We start from the raw sequence: 20,771 nt of genomic DNA on the forward strand, positions 1-20,771 counted from the left end.
GATCTGTGAGCCCGTTAGAATGTACCGAGGTACTGTTTATTTGTTCTCAACCCTCAAGTGATTCCTCCTCCACTCAGAGTAAAAGGCCAGGCCTTCCAGTGGCCAGTGAGGCTGTGTGATCTGGCTCCTGGTTACCTTTCTGGACGCATCTGTTTCTCCATCTGACTCGTTCCTCAGTTACACTGATGGTCCTCAAATACTAGGTGAACTCTGCCTCAGGGCCTTTGCATCCCCTATCTCCTAGCTTACAATAGCTCTTCTTCCAGAGAGCCACATGGCTTTCTTCCTAACACCCCTTTAACCTGTCTTATCCTCTCCGTGATACCTACCCCTCTAACATACCATGTGATTTACTTTTTTGTTAATTTACTTTTTTTTTGTTATTCCCACTGGAATAAAAGCTACATGAAGAAAGAGATTTTTGTCCATTTTGTTTCCTGCTATATTCTTAGCATATGAAATAGTGCCTGACTTATAGCAGTCTTGCAGTAAATAGTTTGATGAATTTTTGAAGGAAGGTATGAATGGATGAATGAATGAATGAATGAATGAATGCAAAAACCTAATCCCATAAGTGAAAATAACGAAGTTACTCAGCAGTGAAAACACCCAGGAAGCTTCTTATTTAGGGGCCATTTGGAGGCTGTTTTTAATTTTTATTTTAAAAGAAACATGCTTGATGGTTGTGTGGCTACACCCTGGATTTAATAAGTGTCTTTGGAACATCAGGGAACTTGTCTTATTCAAAGTTTAGAACTATGTTAGCCCATGGTAGATGTCTGCACACTATGAAATCAAATTAAATTGTACCCTCATTCCCCACTTGGGGTTTCTTTTGGAGATGTGGATGGGTGCCTTCAAGAACAATAGCAGTCGGTAGAAATACAGTGTCATTAGGTAAAAGGAGAGAAGACTCAGTTACTCTGAGGAGTTCTCAATAACTGGGGAAAGGCTCTAAACCACTGAACTTTGGATTGTGGAAATCATCCATCAGATTCTTATATTTGCCCTCTTGACCTTAGGTGTCCCCTGTGGTGTCCCGTCCCTGAGTCCAGTGATGGACTATTTCTAAGGGCCACATCCACACATTGATTTGTCTCCAGATTATTGGAGACGTCGTCACCATCAAAATTCCTATTGGATCTTTAAATATGGAAGTAGTGCTTAAAAATGTGTTTCTTAAATTGTGTTGATTTATCCAGAGTACTTGATTTTCTGCATGGTTAGTCTGTACTCTAATGTCTTAAGGTTATTATGGTATTTATTATCTGTATACCTGTTGAGATAAGGGCTATAGAGCCAGTGGACAGCTACTGCAGAAGGAAGTGCTGTTGACAGTGAAAGGAAATTGCAGATTATTCTCCCCTGTGGTGTAGGAGATAAACTCTGCCACTTCTCCAACCGCAGGAACACAAAGGTGGAGTAGTTTCCATTTTGGGTGGCCGGAAACCCTGCTTCTGGTAGTGATGTACAAAGGAATATGGTGGTTGTCTGCTCAGCTGAGCAACGGAGAGCCCTTATATCCACCTGGGTTCAAGGTCTCAATGTGAACAGGCAGTGAAAGGGTTGACTTGTAGGCTAGCCGTAGTTTTGGGACCTGCCATGGGGTCATCATGATATTAATTTATTTACATGCAGTTAAATTATTGACCAAACATTTGCAGAGACCTTACTTTACACCAAGGACTGTACTCGATCATTTCGCTACAGTTTATGTAGTCCTTGTGACAGTACCATGAGGGCAAGTGCTGTTTCTCTATGTACATTATATCGAAGCAGCTGTGACTCTGAGATGTTAAATATGGTTGCTGTCCTGTTTTCATAGGGGTGCTGAGATTATCTGGAACAGCTTCTCAAGTTTCCCCAAATAAGGGCTACATGTGCCTAGGACTCTGGAAGAGCAGGAGCCATATTTCCCTCTGATACTTGGTCAATATCGTGACTCAGTACTGTTTTCCTGTTGGCTCTCTTCTTCTCATGGATTGGCTTATTTTTCTTCTTTACTATGCCTGTCTTTTCTCCTTAGAGCTCTGCGTACTCAGAGTTTCTGAGTTCTCATAACTTTGACTTGAGGTTACCTAGCATGGTCCTGCTCCATCTCATGTTATCCTTTCAGCTTCCATATACAACTACCCACTTTCTTGAGAGAGAATCCTATTGGATCATATTGGCTCAATCCCTACCCCCCACCAATAGGTTACTTTATTTTCATTTGGCCAGGTGCCTAACTAGCTCTATTCCAATCAGTTTTGGCCTCCATGATGCACTATGGTATGAAATGTGGCGACTTTGAGCTACTTCTTTCTTGGAAGCTTTGAGTAGAACAGCTTTTCTTGCAGGGCTCTGTGGGAGTGTTAAGCGACATGGCTGATATATCTAGTGTAAATTTACACTTGGTGGAGTTGACATTGTAGCTGTGGTCTGTATCAGTGGCCTAACGTAATGAGACATACATTTTAGTTTGTAACCCAGGATGTGTTCATGTGTGCGACTGTGTGTGTGTGAGACCTCAAAATTCATTTGTACATCCTAGTGAATGGGGCAAACCAAACAAACCTAAAACCCAGGACCTGTATTGCAGGAACTTAGAAGCTGGTTTAAAAGACAGTAGACATGAAATGTCTAAGTTAGTTTTTGAAAGAATGTAGGACAAAATGTCAAAATGAATGACGTGGAAATCATAGAGAATAGTGAAGGTCAGAAAACTTCTCTCTAGAAAGAATGATCAAAACTATAATAGATCGGCTACATGGATAGAAGAATAGGACATAAGAGCCCTAGATGTATAAAATATGGCTTGACTGAAGTTTGATACATAGGTAAATGGAAGAATAATGCTGATTCTGTGCCTGTTTCTCAGCTCTCTTCCATGCAATCAGGTAATTCCTGTCCAGTGAAACCATTGCATGTGTTGTAAATCCCACGTAAAACATCAATTTACTTTATTACTCAGTCTTTTGGAACAGGTTTTGCTCAGATTAGATTTTTATTGCAACTGTAAGAAACTAACTTCAATGTCAGTGGAAGTTACTGTTTTGGAGTTGATCATTCCTGTCCATCTACCACTTTGCAAAACTAATAACAATCAAATAGCAACGAAGGTGTCGGCATCACCTTTATAAACAGGTGTTCTCTTCTGCCAGAGGAGCCACTCAGACCTGCTCTGTCTTTGTCAACCCCTGCTTGACTCACGGCTTCACTATGTGTCTGTGATGTCATGCTCAATTATGCCTCCTCCTCCCTCTCACACTTGCACACCTGCCTGTCATCACTCATTTTCAACACTGCTGCATAAGCCGCTGCTTATTTGGGCTTGACTGAAACCTTCCTTTCTCATTGCCCTCTTTACCTTCGTTCCTTTCTTTCATCTGCTAATGGTCACCTCTCATTTCTCCAGCTTTCCTTGGGGGCAAAAACAAAGGGAAGCAGGCATTGCTGGCATTCTTAAAAATTCCCTTTGTCCGCCCTACTGTTATTTTTTGAGAGAGGGACTTTGAAACATATTTTAGCTTTAATTAAAAATGATGCTTTAATGACAAAGCCAAGGCCCGTGTATGATAGAAAAATCAGAAAGTGCCAATAGAAAAAGAGAAGAAAATGAAAAGTAGTTAAAATCCCTCCTCCCCACTGTTGACATTTTGATATATAACTTTTCAGAGCGTTTTTTTAAAAGTGTACACAGAATTTTTCTTTTCTTTTAAGCAAATAATAATAATAATACTAAGATTGTCTTATTACCCATATTTCCCCCTTAACAATGTTCTAAATACCTTCTCATGTCATTAAGCCTGCTGTTTTGGAACGCATTGGTTTATCTCTTAACATCACTGTGAGTGATTTTCCACATCATTAAACTATCTTCCACAGCAGCCTTTTGAAAGCCTGTACTGTATTTCACCACATCGGTGGGTATTTGGTTCTTTTAACCAATCCCCATCGTTAGTCATTGGTTCGTTCCTAATTTTTCAATTTAAAGATTCAAAGTGTAAAGCTGATTCACTTATTTAAAACAATTATATTTGAATTATCCTTAAGAGAATTAAACATAATGGTTCAGACTGAAATCTGCTCTGATTTTACATCCGTTCCCAAGCCCTTCTGCTGTTAACCACTGATATTCTGGTCGGCTCCGCAATGTTTCGTTAAACATTCCACTTTGTAAAACTGCTCATCTTTTATTAAACAATTTTGTGAAGTTGCCCTTTTCTACTAAAATCAGGTTCCCTTTCATCCTTTCTTCTGTGTCACCAGCTTTTCATGTATTTTCTACTTCACTTTTTCCCTCTAAATTGTTGATAGATAAAGGAGAACAGCATCTCTTGCCCATCTAGGAGACAGAGAATGCGTAAATTTGGGTCTAGGCTCAGTAGCCCACAGGGGAATGAAGGCAAGTAAGAGCCACAAGCCACAGAGAGGAACTTGTGTAGTGGGAGAAATGTCAGGACCAAGCAGTGAGTTAAATTGCCAGGCTGCCCCGCTGACAGCTTAACTTTGAATACAGCAAAAGTGGTTTCACTACATCTCCAGGGAGAGAGGTGGTTTCCAGGGCATCCAGAGGGAGGATCTTACCTAGTTCAGGGAAGAGTAGCTGCAGCTCACAGCTCTGAGAAATTCAGAAGTGTTGCAGAGTGCTGTGGGTGGTTAAGAACCAGCCTCTGAGGGTAAGGAGGTAGGCCTGGGTTTGAATCCCAGCTTTGCCCCTTATTAGGGCTAATGATTTTTCTGTGATCCTATGTTTTATTTGTAAAATATGGATAGTGCTCCCTTCCTTTGCAGGGTTGCTATAAAGTTTTGAAGTTCTCATGTTCTGGGGCATGGCAAGCATTTGATAGCATGGCAGTTTGAGAAATCAAAGTGGTTACCAAGCAGAACTCTGACTCAGGAAATGGCAAGCTAGGGTAACTAGCAGGCGAGGGCTGGCTGCAGTGAAGTAATGCACGCTTATCTCCTACATCATACAAAGTGTAACAGTTTATTCTTGTACATTTAATTAGCTACCTGTTTGTGGTTTGTACTCTCAGCCTCATATCTGTATTGAAATAATTTGGTTTCATTCAGGAATCCTGGCTCTGTCTTAGAGGATGACGAAGCAAGCAGCCCTTGGAGGAGGGGCAGGAGCCTCAAGCCCTGGCCTGCTTATCAGAGTTTGCCATCATTTTCGTAGATCTGAGGTTCCCTGGAGGGGGGAGGGGAGAACTAAGAGTGCTTGCTGTTTCTTGAGATATAAGGATTTTGGTGAGGATTATAGAATTAAGATTAACAACAGTAGCTCAGAGAGGGGATCGTTTTTTCTGAACAAATGAATTAGGAAGTCCCTGGCACTTCACTGGACATATTTTCAAATTAAGCATATGATTTTATTGAATGAGCCATTGTCTTCTACCTCTTATTTGATGACAAAAAAGTAGTGTTCTATCTGCTTACCCACCCCTCCCTAAAAATATGACACTCCCCACCTTGACCTTATTTATGTGATCTTTGGTTTCATAGATCTCTGGCCCTTTGAGATGGTAGGGTGATACCTTAGGGCTTTTTCTTTGTGGACAGAGTGGGGCTGGAAAGAGCCTATGGGGCCTGGTTACAGAGGACATGATTTCTGGACCTGGCAGATTTTTTTTCAGTTTAGGAACTTCAAACATACTCTCAAAGCTGCTGTCCCCATGTTATTTACAGTGAAAGAACTCTAGGTCGTTTGTAATTCAGAGGCCATTTGGGTTGTGTTAAGTCTGTAGAAAGGACCTGAGAGTGATTGTGCCCTGTGGTGTAATTTTGCTTTACAATTCATTCCCTTCCCACGTGAGCTTTTAAGCATGGAAGCCGGTGAATAGGGAATCACCAAGAGGCATGAATAACCAGCAGGTTTTCAGCAAGTGGGTAAACTGGCAAAGTATAAAGGTCTTAGCTCACTTGGGTATGCAGTGTACGTTAGTGCTTTATGGACCCCCGGTGATCTTGGCTTATAAATATCCAAATCTAATTTTTAACTGGCTACATTTCCAAGCCTTTTTGTTCAGTTTTTTGGGGCCCTTCCATTCTGGTTTCCCTGGCTGGTGGGTAAAAATAGAAGGAATGTGTACCCATCTTATCTACAAACCATATCAAGTCTTGGAGGGCCAGAGAACATATCCCTATTTGTTTCATAGAAAATGATGATCTGATCAGCAAGAAACTGGTGTTTTTAATCTTGGCTTTCTCCACAGATACAGGAGTTGCTCTATCCTGTAGATGGGCCTTGTATCAATGGCAGTGTTGGGGCTCTCTGCAGGCCTTCAAAAACTTGGCTCATACCCTGTTCTAATCAGTGGAGTCAAAGGCCAAGGAATATTACACAAAGTTTATGGATTTCCTGACAGAATTCTCTGAAAGGTGAAGCTGCCTGTAACGGGGGAACGCAGGAATGGAATCTCTGCCTAAAGGCTGCCTGTTCCTTCATAGGATAGTCATCTAAGAATATCAGATTTGCAAGTTACCAAGAAGAAAACCAGCATGAATTTTAGACGGAGTATCTAATAATTAACTTTTGGGCCGACACTTTAGGGAGTTTACCCTTTTATAAATTTCAAAAACTATGTTTTGGGTCCAACTAAACAATACTATGTTTCCCCGAAAATAAGACCATCAGTTCTAATGCGTCTTTTGGAGCAAAAATTAATATAAGACCCGGTCTTATATTATACTATATTGTATTATATTACATTACATTATATAAGACCTGGTATTATATTAATTATATTATATTATATTATATTATATTATATTATATTATATTATATTATATTATATTATATTATATTATAGACCGGGTCTTATATTTGTTTTTGCTCCAAAAGACGCTTTAGAACTGATGGTCCGGCTAGGTCTACTTTTCGGGGAAACACGGTAGCATATCCATGCATGGAGTATCTTGTACTGTTCTTTGTTGTCAGCCATTTATTCATTTCTGTCTCATTTGGACATGGGATATATATCAGTAATAGAGCTCATGGGTGAAGAATTTAAATGCCAGTTACAGCAGTAAAAATATAATATAATTGCAAATTTAAAACTATTATAACATTTCTGAGTTCTCTGCATTTGTTGTCTGGACAAGCCACATATATATGTTCATATTTTTTAACTGATGTCAGAGCTGTAGTCTTGGGCTACAATTTTGTTGTTTTATTTGAATTAATTTTTGTCTACTTACAGTGTTGAAGATACTGACATGCATTCATACTTTCTCCTTGGAGTCTAGAAACTGCTGTGGCAAGATTTGAACAGTTTTGTGAATTGGTTAGATTATATAAAATCAAGAATCCCAAACTGAGTCCAATTCCTAGTGTTTCATTAAACTACTTTCACAATTCTACTTATTGATGACATACTTAAATAAAAAATTTAGGTCAGGCTGAGATAGTGAGGAATAAGAAAGATTTGGCAAGGTCAGAAGAGACTTTTAAAGGAGTGTTTTTGCTTCAACTGTCTTAAGTGTTGCCATTTGTACTCAGGCAGTGCTACCAATAGGAAATATATATTTTAAAAATAAAATGAGCCTGCACATTTTATTTTTTTTTAATTTTTGATAGCGCAATAGGAATCAGTTTTCGAAGCTAATATATTATTATTATATTTTTATTTTCTACATATGGAAACAAGGGGAGCATTTGAAGAAATGTGATAAACGTAGTATTTTAGATTCTCTTAGCAAAAACATGCAAACTGCAGAACGCGTGTAAGATTTTAAACTATAGGTACAAATACATGCTTTATACACATATTTTTTTTTCTTTTTATGCAAAAAAAGTCTGGGCCTTCCAGTGATTTTACTTAAGTTTGCTGATAAGGTCACTGTTTTTTAAATCAGAAAATTTCCAGAGGTATTTACTGTTAAAAACTTGGCACCCATTCTTTCTCCTTCTTTCCTCCCTATTCCTCCCTCCCTCTTTCCTTTCTTGTTTTTCTCTGCTTGATCCTTGCTCCTGTTTTCATTCTCCAATTTTGTCTTCTCTGCTTTCTGCCAGTCTTTGTGGGGCCCTCTTTGTATATCACTCTCTCCCCCTTTCTCTGGTTTCATTTCTCCAACTCCTTAGTCTCTGCAATCTTGCCTGCTCTTGACCTACTTATTACCTGCAGGCACCTGCTCTCAGCTACTACTTAATTTAGAGTTGAATGTGGAAGGAGGGCTCAGGTGGATAACATGAGTCCCCTTGGCTCTAGAGGAAGAACCTGTCCAGCCTGCCCTGTGCAGGTATGGAAGGGCTGAGAGAGGACAGGCTCTGGGGCAGTGGTCTGGCAGCCAGTCAGGAGGAAATGGTTTCTCATAACTCGCCAGAGCAAACTTTCAGTCTCCCCAAATGTGTTATACTTTAGTTTTCTTATGATCCAATAATGATTCCTATAATTTTTTTTTTTTCTTCTGTAACGGGCTACTGGTTTCTTACTGATGGCTTTTTGGTTAAAGGAATATTTTATCTTTTTTTTTTGTATTAGTATTAGTGAAAGATATAATTCTATGCATTGATACTTTGCCTTTTTTAAAACTACCTTCTCTTTCCCTTCAAAAGACCAAGTTCTTTTGCTAGGGATTTTTTTTTTCTCCTTTGCAATCTGATGCAGTACTCTTAATCCCTCAGTAAACGAGTTGTCATCTGTATAGGTCTCTACGCCCACATGGTTCATTCTTTTCCATTTAAGATTTCCGGGTCTGAACTCATTAGTAGTTTTGGATGGAGATGCCAGTGGTGTGGAAATTCTTGCTGATGACCTCACCTGCAGAGACTGTGGGCATGGTGCCTGGATATCGATCTGCCAGGACTTTGTGTCAAGCAGGAAATACTGTGAAATTCCTGCTCAGGGTTAACCAAACGGGAGCAACTCTGAACAGTTTCATTCTTCTGGCCAGTCCCCTCCCTTATTAAAATGTATGAAGGAGCCTTTTTAGCCATGAATTCTTGCTGACAGGCTGACCCAGGGTCAGGACGGTGGGTAAAGCTAAGAACATTCCATGATATGGGCGGATGAAAAAAGACATATGGAAACTTGATACAGACCTGGCATTAGAAAGGGATTTAGTGGTGATTGCCCAACCCTAGAAATGAGTTGCCTTTCATAGAGGGCAGGGGGAGGGGAGCCCTAACCCATTTAATATCATAATTAAGAGCGTGAGCCCTGGAGTTGGACAAGCATGGATGCAGGTCCTGGCCTTGCTGTCTACTAGGTGCGTGATCTTGGGTCTTAAGCCTAAATTGTTATCCTCATCTGTGAAATTAGGATAAGAATAGTATCGGCTTTCTAGAGTTTTTATGAGGGTTCCATGGGAAAATAGATATAAATGCTTCGCACATTTCCCGTCATACAGTTAATGTTTAGTAAATGAGTGCTAATTTTACCCCTGATTTGGGCTCTATCTATTTTTGTACTGCTTTCTAACTTTTTCCAAAAATTAAATTAATGACAGTGACGTGTAATTGTCTTTGTTTCCATGACAGCACGATATAGAGAAGTGTGCACAGTGGTCTTCACACTAGGGTAGGCATCACACCTCTGGAATTCACGAAGACTCATGAATTCATGAGAGGTGGACAGGGATAGTTTTAAGGCTGCCACTTTTCAGGTCCTCCACGCCTAGTTATTCTCCTTTCTAAAACTGACAAGCATCTTGCAATTAAAGTGTTACACCATATCTTTTTTCCAACTTCCCCTTTCACAATTGCCCCTTTGCCATTTTACTAAAGAAAGGCATCTCTCTTGCCCATCTCAACACTTATTGTAGGGTTCATTGCCCTGAAGTGTCAAACCACTGGAGCACAAGATAAAAGGTAGTCATTTTGAAATATTGTTTTCAATGAAGCCTCCTTTAATTAAACCACCATAACCTACCCCCATCTTACTAAGAGTTGCATTCTCAGTAATGTTTTATGCTTAAGGGATTAATGCATTAAAATTGGAAGTAATCATGTTGCTTTGATCATAGGTTACTGATGGTATTTGTGGTGATTTTTGTGGCGATTATAGAATCCACAAGAGTCTCTCTTATACTTAAAGCTCAATGGTCACAGGAAATTTTAGAAAATTACATTTAAAAACATGTGTTTGCTTCAAAGTATACTACTGTGACTAATAAGATACCCTAACACATAGAATTATATTACATTATGAAATTTTGGGGGAAAATTGACATAGAAATTTGATTTCAAGGACAAAGAAGGTTAGTGTAAAATTACTGACTGTTAAGGGAAGTTTATTTATTTTTAAATGGATGATGGTGGATATCAAATCAATATGGTTTTTACATTCCCTTGGATATATTTAGAAGAGTACAGTAACACATTTAAAAATGTCTAGATCAATAATTAACAGGAAAATGCATCTTTAAAATTCTTTAAACTTAAGATAAAAAATTTGAGATGTCAACTTAAAAATGGGCCTGGGGAACATAGTTTTTAAAAAAATTTTAGGAAGTATGATAGCAAAATGTTTGAAGAGCTTTATATTTTATTATATTGCATTTTATTTGTTTTATTTTATTGCTATTAATTTCTAACACAAAGGGAGGGCACTGTCTTTCTTAACTGCTCTTCTTTTCTCTGAAGCACAGGATTTAATTGGTTGGTATTTTACTTATGTTGTACTTTTTACTAATTTAACCTTTGACTGAAAACCATGCATGTCTTTCATGCGCCAGATTCAGCGCCAGGTGTACCAGAAGAGACACCAGGTCCTCCTTTCATGGAGGTAATAATAGTCCAGGTTCGAATCTGTGCTTTAGAAACTGAATTATGATTCAGGAACTTCAGCAAGCAAATAAAAAAGTGTGGCAATGGAGGTAATGATGACACTGATTCAGTTAAATGACACAGCGGCAGTTTTCTAAGTATGACACTGATATTCTTGCTTCTTATGGGTTCTGTGGCTTGTCTAAGTCAGGCTAATATCCTTATTTGTCAAAATTAAATATGCTGAAAAGACTGCTGAAATTGGGGCAGAGGACTTTGATTTCTTCTTTGATCGGGCTTTTTTTTTTATAAAGAGCATTGGTATTCCGTGGAGTCTGTATAAAAAACGGTGTTAACATTACGCTGTCATTGTGTGATCCTGGGCAGTAAACTCTCAGAGTGGGGACTTCATTTGTTTACTATTAGATGTCTGCATTTATGATTTGGGAGATTAATTTGATACGTATTTTAGGAATATCCAGAACTAAGACTAGAACAGATTAGCTCAGCCTGATAGATTAATGTTCTAGACACTTGTCAGTTCTTTATTATTGAACTGTGCTAATTTACTAATGTGATTAAATATTATTTGAGAAGTATGAGACCCCAAAATTCCTATGTGCTGAATTCAACATTTTGCATAATTTCTCTTAATTCATTTTTGAAGAGCTTAAAAGTTGTGCCTTACATAATAAAGAAATTGTTTGTTAAAGTGAATGACCTCAGAACAGTTTTGTTTTTCCCCCTAGGTGAAAAGAAATGGATTATCTCAGACAGTTAGCCAGGAGGAAAGAAAGAGACAAGAGGTATGTTTTTTTCCAAGAAGATGCTTTAGAGCTTTGAAGAGTGCATGTGCTTTAACCTACTATGTACGCTTGTCAACGTGTTTTCCTTTGAAAATGTATAAAATGAATAGATGTATAAAAAGACCAAATGAGTTCTTTTTACAAAAGAAGTATATGATCATTGTCAAATAAAACTACACATAAGCCCCCAGAAAAGAAAAATTTAAAATATCCCAACATTAATTTAAACAACAAAGCACCTGGTCCAGATAGTTAAACTGGAAGAAATATGTTGAAAAATGAAACCAACTTTAGATCCTGGAGGTGAAAAACGCTGTTTATGGAAAAATTGGTGAAATCTGAATAAAGTATATACATTTGTCTATGGACAGAATGTAATGTACCCTGGTTAGGAGAAGATGGATTGAATGATACACAGGAACTCTGAACCCTCTTTGCAATATTTCTATAAATCCAAAATTCTACCAAGCTAAAACTTCACTTAATAAAAAATAAGACAGATAATAATAGGCTTTTACAATTTGAAGTTTAAATAAATGCAGTTTTAAGAAAATTTCTCATTGTAATAATATTGGGAAGTTTTCAAAGCAATCTCCTCCTGTCTTATTCATGTTAGTATGGGTTTATATAAGTGTATACATTAATTCCACAGAGGGCATGAGGTATCCTTTTCTTATTTCATTGGCGTGGAATAATGCAAAAATATAAAAGCACATTATAGTGCCATTTTTTTATGTTAAAAAAAAAAGAAGAGTACATAACATTGGTGTACCAATCACTGACAATTAACAAATGTATTACATTTGTAATTATTTTTCATATTTTTAAAGTAAAGAAAATAAGACTTTCAATAAAGTAGAAATCATATTATCCTCCTAAGTCAATGCCATTCCCTTGTTCTCCACCCCAGAAGCAACTATAATTATGAATTGATATATTCCTTCCAATCTGTGTTTTTAAATCATGTATTACAAATATTTATATACATATACCTGTTTGTGTGTTAAAATATAGATAAATGATGATTGTGAACATATTTTTTGGTTACTCACTTTTTTAAAGTTTAGTTAATTAAAGACAATTGTTGGTAAAGTTACATAGATTTCAGGTGTACAGTTCTGTAATACATCATTTATCTATCACATTTACTCATTTTTTATATTCAACATTATTTTTGAGATTTATCCTTTTTAAAACATATCAGTCTAGATCATTCATTCAAACCAGTATATAATATTCCGTTCTATACCACTTTTTAAAAAATCTACATGATAGACAGGTGATATGCTTTTTTCTTTATTGTTAATATTTTGGCATAAACAGTGTTTCTCTCCTTCTGGATAAATTCAAGAGCTTTTCTAGGGTCCTAATTCCATTTGAACATTTCTGTTTTTTTTTAACCTTTTCTATTTAAACCTATCGTAGTTCCCTTATATTTTGAAAAGATTTATTCAGATTTGTGATATAAAAAAGTAATGACAGCGGCAAATTTAACCTGAGAGTTCCTTTCTATTTCTATATAGCTATTTTAGCAAGTGTAATCTGGTTTGTTTTTAAGTAGTTGATGGCTCTATTGCAGGGTGTTTTAATAATTATTACATTAAACCTATTATATTAAACTGCCGCTTAGTCATCTTTTCCTGTGATCTGTTCTTTATAGTTCATTATATCTTTTTGTTCAAATCTTAGTATTTTTTATTTGGTTATAAAAGCCTTTGTTTACTTTTGAAAATATTTTATGTCATTCCAAGGTGCCATATCCATCAACAACTTGAAATCCATTATTTTGGGTGAGGAAGTAACAATCTTCTTTAATTTGCATTACATTTCCTGGAGATGATCATTGATAAGTGTGTAATAGAATTACACAAGACACAGGTTAAGTAAGACTTAATGTTCTTACTCTTTACTCTTTAGATAGTTATATCGAAATCCCTGGAGCACAACCAAGGCTAGACCAGCAGATTTAAGTAAGATTTCCCTAAAAGTTTATGGATGTTAAAAAGGGAGGTGACTATTGAGATTAGCACCACTCATCTGATTTACATCTATGGCCCACCCACCGGCAGCTGGACATCTACCTGTCTGTGCCTGCCCTGCCCCCATCTGCCCTGCCCCCACCCAGCCTCAGCAGTGGCACAGGAAGTTATGGGAAGAATCCTCTTCTGGGCCAAGGGCTTGAGGGGAGGAGCCCTGGAGGCCAAGGTGATGATGGCAGTGTTACTAGGGAGGTCTCCAGGAAGGATGTCAATCTCAGGCCTGCAGGGTTGTTCACCACCCCTCCCTGCGCAGGAATTCTCCCTGAGTTGCCATTCTTGGTGGATCTGAAGTTGGTTTTGTTAAGGAGCTAGATGAATTCCTTACACAGGGTGTTGCTGTCCATCCACCTGTGTGGATTGGCATTTCATCTAATGAACTCTTATCAGGAAAACCACTGTGTGCCTGACACCAAGAGTTTTTGCAGAAGGTCCTTCACTTCTTCTTGAGACACCGATGAGAGCAGAGATGGTGGCTTGTTGAACAGACAGGATTACTTTCAAGTCATATGAGTTTATATAAAAGAATTCCTGTGGCTGATAAGAGCCTTTTAAGGGTAGGTACAGTCATGCTCTCTTAATACACCCAGAATATTTGCTGTTATTGACTGCCAATTAGTCAGATTAAAACAGAGGGTGAGAAAGGGCCCACATGAGAGAGGAAAGAAGGAATGTATTTGTGAGAAATGTTTTCTGAATCCCAAGTGGTGTCCATAAATCCTTACTGTCCCAGAGCAGCATACTTTGAAAGCAGGGCTAAAGGAGATGACCTCAAAGGTTAATTAATGTGACACTGAGATTTTATGACATGGCCTAGCTTCCTTCCATAGATTCCACTCCTTGCCAAGCATGACCTCAGGATGCAATCTCTAGTCCTCAAAATGCTTGCATTTGTTCATATTTACACTACGGGCAGTGACTATTTATCAAGATTTGGGTATGAGTGCCTCATATAAAGACAGTAGTTTGGGGATGCAGTTTTCTTAATGCTAATCTTTTTGTATTTTTCAAGGTATTATGTCATTCTTATAGTAGAATTATGAGAGCTGTATTTAGTTCTTCAATTAAAGGAATTAATATTACATTTCTTTTTCCTTCTTCCCAGGCTATCTTTGAAGTCATATCCTCTGAACATTCATATTTACTCAGCTTGGAGATCTTGATACGAATGTTTAAAAATTCTAAAGAACTGAGCGATACGATGACCAAAACAGAGAGCCACCATCTTTTCTCCAATATTACAGACGTCTGTGAGGCAAGCAAAAAGTAAGTTTAGTTCAGTTTGTCTTTGGTCATATCAACACAACACATTGCTTACTAAGAAACATTTGTGTTATCCCAAAAGTAAGACATTTAGAGATATGAAGTCTCTCATTCACTCAGTTGGCTTTTATCTTTATTTCTTGAAATAAATTAAAGATATGTTTTAGGTTGTTAATGTATAAACAGATGCTAAGTGTATAATTAATTGTTACAGCAGACAATCATTTCTAAAGTCTCTTCATTCCTTTTCTTTCCACACTTCTTCTCCTTACTCTTCGCTAGTATCCTTTTTAATTATGCCAATAATATAACGAAACTTAGTTGGGAAAGAAAAAAGTAATTTACAATGATACCATTCAAATATAAAAATGATTTTTGTTTACATTTTCATATTCTTGTCTTTGTTAATCTATGTAAATATTATTTTTAAAATGTAGTGACCGTAATTATAGTGATTATAATGATTTCTGTAGGTTTTCCCAATTTAATATTCCATAAGCACAAGTGGAAGAGTTTTCCGTGTCATTTTTGTTTAAATTTTTTTATTGGGGAATATTGGGGAATAGTGTGTTTTTCTAGGTCTTTATTATTTTTAATGAGTGCAGGAGCTTGGTATACCTGTGGTGACCTCTTATATCCTTCCAAGTGAATTATTCAGTCTGTACTGGAACTATGTGCCAGCAGCATACTAAATTGAACCATATGAAGTTGCTATTTTGGTAGGTCAAAATAGATTGAATATTGGCAATTTTATGTGGTTAGGTCAAAGGTGGGTTTACTGTACAACTAATAACACATAAGCTTCAAGGCTCCTCACTTGCAAGGGCACTTTTCAGTATTTGCTTTGTGCCTACTTTTTACTTAAACAGACGGCCTGCAAATTGCCCAATCTTCAGGGCCCCTAGAGACTGAATCTGTCTCTGGTATGAGTGAGTATTCCTTTTGAGTCTGGACATTGCTCTTTTGTCACTTCAGGGCAGAACCCCATAGACAGTGATGATAACATGTTGGTGTCTGCTGGCTCCATCACTGTGTACAGGTAGATTTTTCTTTTGAGCTCCAAGATTGAATATCCATGCTGAACAGATTAGCATGTGAGTTAGGGCTACTTCAGAGAGCCGGAAATCGGGGTCAGATCGCTGAACTCTCCAAATATTTTATGATAGTGGCGCAGCTTCAGAAGCCAGATTCTGGCACAAGAAAAGATCCGGGCAATCTTGTTGTTGACATGGATACTTAAAAATGTTTGGAGGACCAGCTGGGCCTTAGGGAACAGCGGGCCGGTGGTGTGCGGGTGGCGATGCATACTCCACCTTGGGAGTCCTCTTTCAGAAGCTGGGTTATTGCCTGTGGTCATCCCATTGGTCCTTTTGGTACCAGTCTTGCCAGTTTCGGTAAAAGAAAGGAAACTTTCTTTTCTTCCTTCAGTGAGTAGGGCAGAACAAGAGCCTTAGATGGTGTGTCCTTGTTCAAAAGGTATTTAGCTTTCAAAGTGAGTCTCTTTCATTTTAACTTGTACTGTGGTTGAATGAAAACAAAGCTCCAAAGTAGCACCATCACTCTCAAGAATTGTTATTGTTTTGACAACTGTAAAGTGTACGTCATGATTTTAATTAGAATATGTTTTCTGAAAACCCTGGTTGCATGTTTTTACTCCATTGTGGGATTGTGCTTTGAATCAGATGGCCATCAGTCAGCTTCTCGCAGTGTATCCATGGCTCCAGAGAAAGCTGTTAGTAAATTCTGATTATCGGGTAATGACAGTTCTTCTTGACCTGAGGATGCTTTCAGTCCTTGGTCTTGGCAGCACCGCTCGTCTATCTGCATAGTCAGGGGACTGGACTCCAGCAGTCGCTTCTCCTCTGGTACCTGATTAACTTTGAGCAGGTTGCTACCTCTCCAGCTCATTTCTTATCTATAAAATGGGGATAAAAAATCCGTCATTGGTTAATCCTGAAATAAGTCATTTCATTTAAATTATAGATTCAAATTTGATTTTAATTTCTATTATTTACCAAATTTAAATCTTTGATGATTTTGTTTAAACGTTTTCCTTTCTATAGTAGCTTATAGGAAGACGCTGCCGTGAACCTTTTTTTTCTAGTTTGTATTCAAAACAAAACTTAGAAACTTCTCAGCCTCCATTAAAAGATAAAGAAATTTCCTCTCCTTTTTTTCTTTTTTTATTTCAAATGCAATGCTTTAATTTGGATAGCTGCCTATGTGATATTTGATCTGTGGTAATACATTTCAACTAAGAATGTTCAGCTTCTTCCTGATAATCATGACTATCATAATAACTTGTATTGCACAAGTTTATTTGATTTAGTTTGAAACACTCATTTCAGATACAGCCTTTTTAAAATGCAAAGTGCTCAGATTTGCAAAGCCCATTTGTTATGTAATGCCTGTTTGTTGAACTTCAGCATTTAATCTCCAAGAGTGACTCAAGTGGTAACTATTTAATGTGCTACCCATGAAAGAGTTTACAGTCCTAATAAAATGAAAGATAAAATCTTGAACAAAACAAACGGTCAGTGTCTGAATAAGGTATTACTGATTGTGTGTGGCATTGTTAAGTGTGGTATTATCAGGATTAACTCCATTGTTTTACATTTGCCCAGTGAACATTTGTAGCTAAAGTGATGGGATGTTTAGTGTAAGTTGAGGTCAGAATATGCTTGACCTTCAACTTAATGATACGGCATCTGGTCCCTTTATAGTGGCTCAGATTCTTCACTGATTGCCCATAAATAACACTAAGCAGCCCTTATGTAAGATGACATTATTTGAAAATAGGCAGGGACAAGATCATGCTGATTCTGGGAATGTGCTTTTTTATCAGTGGTATGTCCCTACTAAATTCTTTTCTTCTTTATAAAAATTGTTCCTTTCAGTCAACACTTATCGGATCTCTTACTTTGTAAGGTGCCTGGGTTCTAGAACATATCAGCTAATGGCATCTGCTCCCTGGCTGCTGGTCTTCAGGTGGCTGGTGGAAAATCCATAGTCTGTTTGCAGAGGCATCCCAGAGCAGGCACTTGCCCTGATATGGGCAAGTTTGGGTCAGGCTGGAGGTTATGGCTTTAAGGGCCTATGTGGGAATAAAAGGGCCCTGGTGGGAATCAAAGGTGAGGATGAGAGTGGATGGTGAAGGTCTTTGTGTTCCCTGCTGAGGCGTTTTCACTGTTTCCTGAAGGCTTATGGAAACATTGAGCCATTGAGTAGGGGACTGACTAGGTGACCTGGGAGGTAACAGTGTGGTGTTTGCATTACTGAGAGTGAAGATGGTGAAAGATTTGAGGCCATTCCAGTAATGTAGCCAGAGATGATGGGAACCTGATAGGAGGTTGAAAAGAAAGGACTTGAGGGATATTTAGAACATAGAAGACTTGGTGAGAAAGAGGGAGGGGTTTTGTCTGCCTTCCAGGCTTCTACCTAGTTCACTGTGGATGGTGGTTGTATTGGCCAGGATACAAGAGAAACAGGTTGGGGCTTAGTGAGGGAGATAAAGAACTCAAATTTGGGCAAGTCTGAAGTGACTGTGGGGCAGGAGGGGAAGGCGTGTAGTTGAAAGGATAAAAATCAGATTAGAACTCGAGAAAAATCTTGGCTGGAGATGTAGATTTCAGTCATATAGGTGGTTCTCAACACTGAAGGTTTAAATGACATACTAGAGCTTGTAACAGTAGTTTTGAAGTGGTAGTGGCGGTTGTGTTTACCCCCTGAGGGCATTTGGAAATGCATGTTTGGTTGCCCCTGGGACTTGGGGGCTCTACTGGCTTTAGTAGGTGGAGGCCAGAGGTGCCAGACACTCTGCAGTTGGTATGACGTCCAACATAGGCGTGAATTGTCCCATCCAAATGCTAGTAGTGCCCTTCTTGGGTCAGACATTTGGCACAGAAACATCTAAGGAGCCTGTGAGTTGGGAAATAAATGAAGTAAATAGGATAAGAGCTGCATGGACCTTTCTCAAGCTTCTTGGTTGTGGAGGCTTTGATTTCTCTTTAATGACTTCCTGTTACCCTCTCTGTCTGTGCCATGGGCCCAGCAACTGTTTGCTTTGTAAGCCTCTTTAAAGGTGTATATGGGGAGGTAGCTGGAATCCTACTGGTCTTATATTGGTCCCCTCCTACCATGTTTCCCCGAAAATAAGACCTAGCTGGACCATCCGCTCTAATGCGTCTTTTGGAGCAAAAATTAATATAAGACGCAGTCTTATATTAAAGACCTGGTATTATATTATATTATATCATATCATATCATATCATATCATATCATATCATATCATATCATATCATATCATATCATATATCATATTATATTATATAAAACTATACTTGGGTTCAATTTCTGCAAAACAAAATACAAATATCCATCCTTCTGCTTTTGTGTCCTGAGGACCTGAATTTGTTCCCCACTTACAATGAGTCACTAATACCACATTCTCCACTTTCTGCTTTGTGTGGAAAAGTGAATTACAATAATAGTAAACATTTGGAATGGGACTCACCCAATACTTGCTTTTCCAGAAGGTTTATCCCCCTAATTCTAAACACATTATATTAAAAATGAAATATGGGACACTGAGTACTGATTTAAATGCACATGCTTTAATATTATTTTATGTAATCCCTTCCTATTACAAAATAATGACATTTTACTCAAATACTGACACAATATAGCTGTATTGTGAAATGTGTTTTGTATTTGGTAATTAACATTCGAAACTTTAATGCTTTAATAATATACCTTCAAAAGTTTTACAGTATTAATATTAGCATTTCATCCTTCCTGACTAATACGTAAAGCTAAATTTTAAAAGAGCAATGTATTAAATTTAACTAGGCCGGAGAATATGGAACTGTTTATGTTGTGGAACCTGTTTAATTTTTGTCCTAAAGTATGGCTTTTGCCATTGTTTTCCATTAGCAAATGTTCTTTCCTTACTCGATACACAATATAAGTTTACCACAGAATCTTTAGTGAATAGAGCAATTGCCTTATTTCCTTTAATATAACACAGAAACTTTATTCTTTCTAAAAGTAAACTTCTTCAGCTGACAGTTGAAAGAAAGGGACATTCAAAAGCTGTTTTTTTTGTGACATTCCTTGACTTTGTTCTGACAAAGACGTTCATTTGAAATTCACCTCAAATACTCGACGATAATGGTATTTTAGTCCACCTTGTTCGACTTTTATCAATGACCAGTGTCTGAAGTAAGAGTAAAAGAAATAAGTATTTATGTGTCATTCAAGTAGAGAAATAGTCTCCAGATGTCTTAATAATAGGTGCAATCCTTTTAGTTAAGACTGCAGAAAAGATACCCCTGGTATCTGAAGGCTTGGTAAAAGCCGATGGGAGATGCCACCAACTCAAGATGACTGATTAGGTAGATACATAACTTCACATTTCCCTTCTGAAATCCCATTAAAAATGATGGGAAAGTCATTGCACAAATGCACAAGGGAAAAAAAGGAAAGAAAAAAACAAAGACAACAGCAACAACATTTTGGAACCTGAAAAACACTTGGATACTCAGGAACTATTTCAGGCAATCTGAAAAATGCAAACCAGTGAAGAAAGCCAAGAAAGGACCAGATGGAAACCCTGGAACCTCTAGAAAGTGCAGGAATTGACACCGATGTCAGTTGTGACTAAAAATAGGAGTTCTGTGAAAGCCTGTCTGAGAAGTAGTCAGAGCCCAGAACCCCTCTTCAGCTGTACCTCCTCTTCAGCTAGATGATGCCCCACTTTACCCCAGCAGCAGGGCAAAATCGATAAGCTCTGGACCTGAGGACCCAGGCACAAGGGAAAAAAGGACTGCTGTACAGGTGACCGTTGACGCATGAAGCCTTCTGCCCCCTCTCTCCTTGGCAGCACTGGTAGCCAGGCGCATGTGTATACCCTTCACCCTATTTTTGTCAAATGGTGACTGGAGTAGTTTAAGTAACATTTTATAATTTTTCAG

General features: G+C 38.0%; 1 protein-coding gene across 1 annotated transcript in view; it reads left to right on the forward strand.

The window, feature by feature from the left end:
- The window catches only part of ARHGEF26 (Rho guanine nucleotide exchange factor 26), a 117,451-nt gene that overhangs the window by 14,368 nt on the left and 82,312 nt on the right, over positions 1 to 20,771 (forward strand). The window contains exons 5-6 of the mRNA XM_019731993.3: positions 11,444 to 11,500; positions 14,642 to 14,802. Coding sequence (XP_019587552.3) covers positions 11,444 to 11,500; positions 14,642 to 14,802 — 218 coding nt within the window. The remainder of the gene's footprint in view (positions 1 to 11,443; positions 11,501 to 14,641; positions 14,803 to 20,771) is intronic.

Source organism: Rhinolophus sinicus, chromosome 17 (genome assembly GCF_057876585.1).
Source record: "Rhinolophus sinicus isolate RSI-liver-muscle chromosome 17, RSI-T2T, whole genome shotgun sequence".
Taxonomy (NCBI): domain Eukaryota; kingdom Metazoa; phylum Chordata; class Mammalia; order Chiroptera; family Rhinolophidae; genus Rhinolophus; species Rhinolophus sinicus.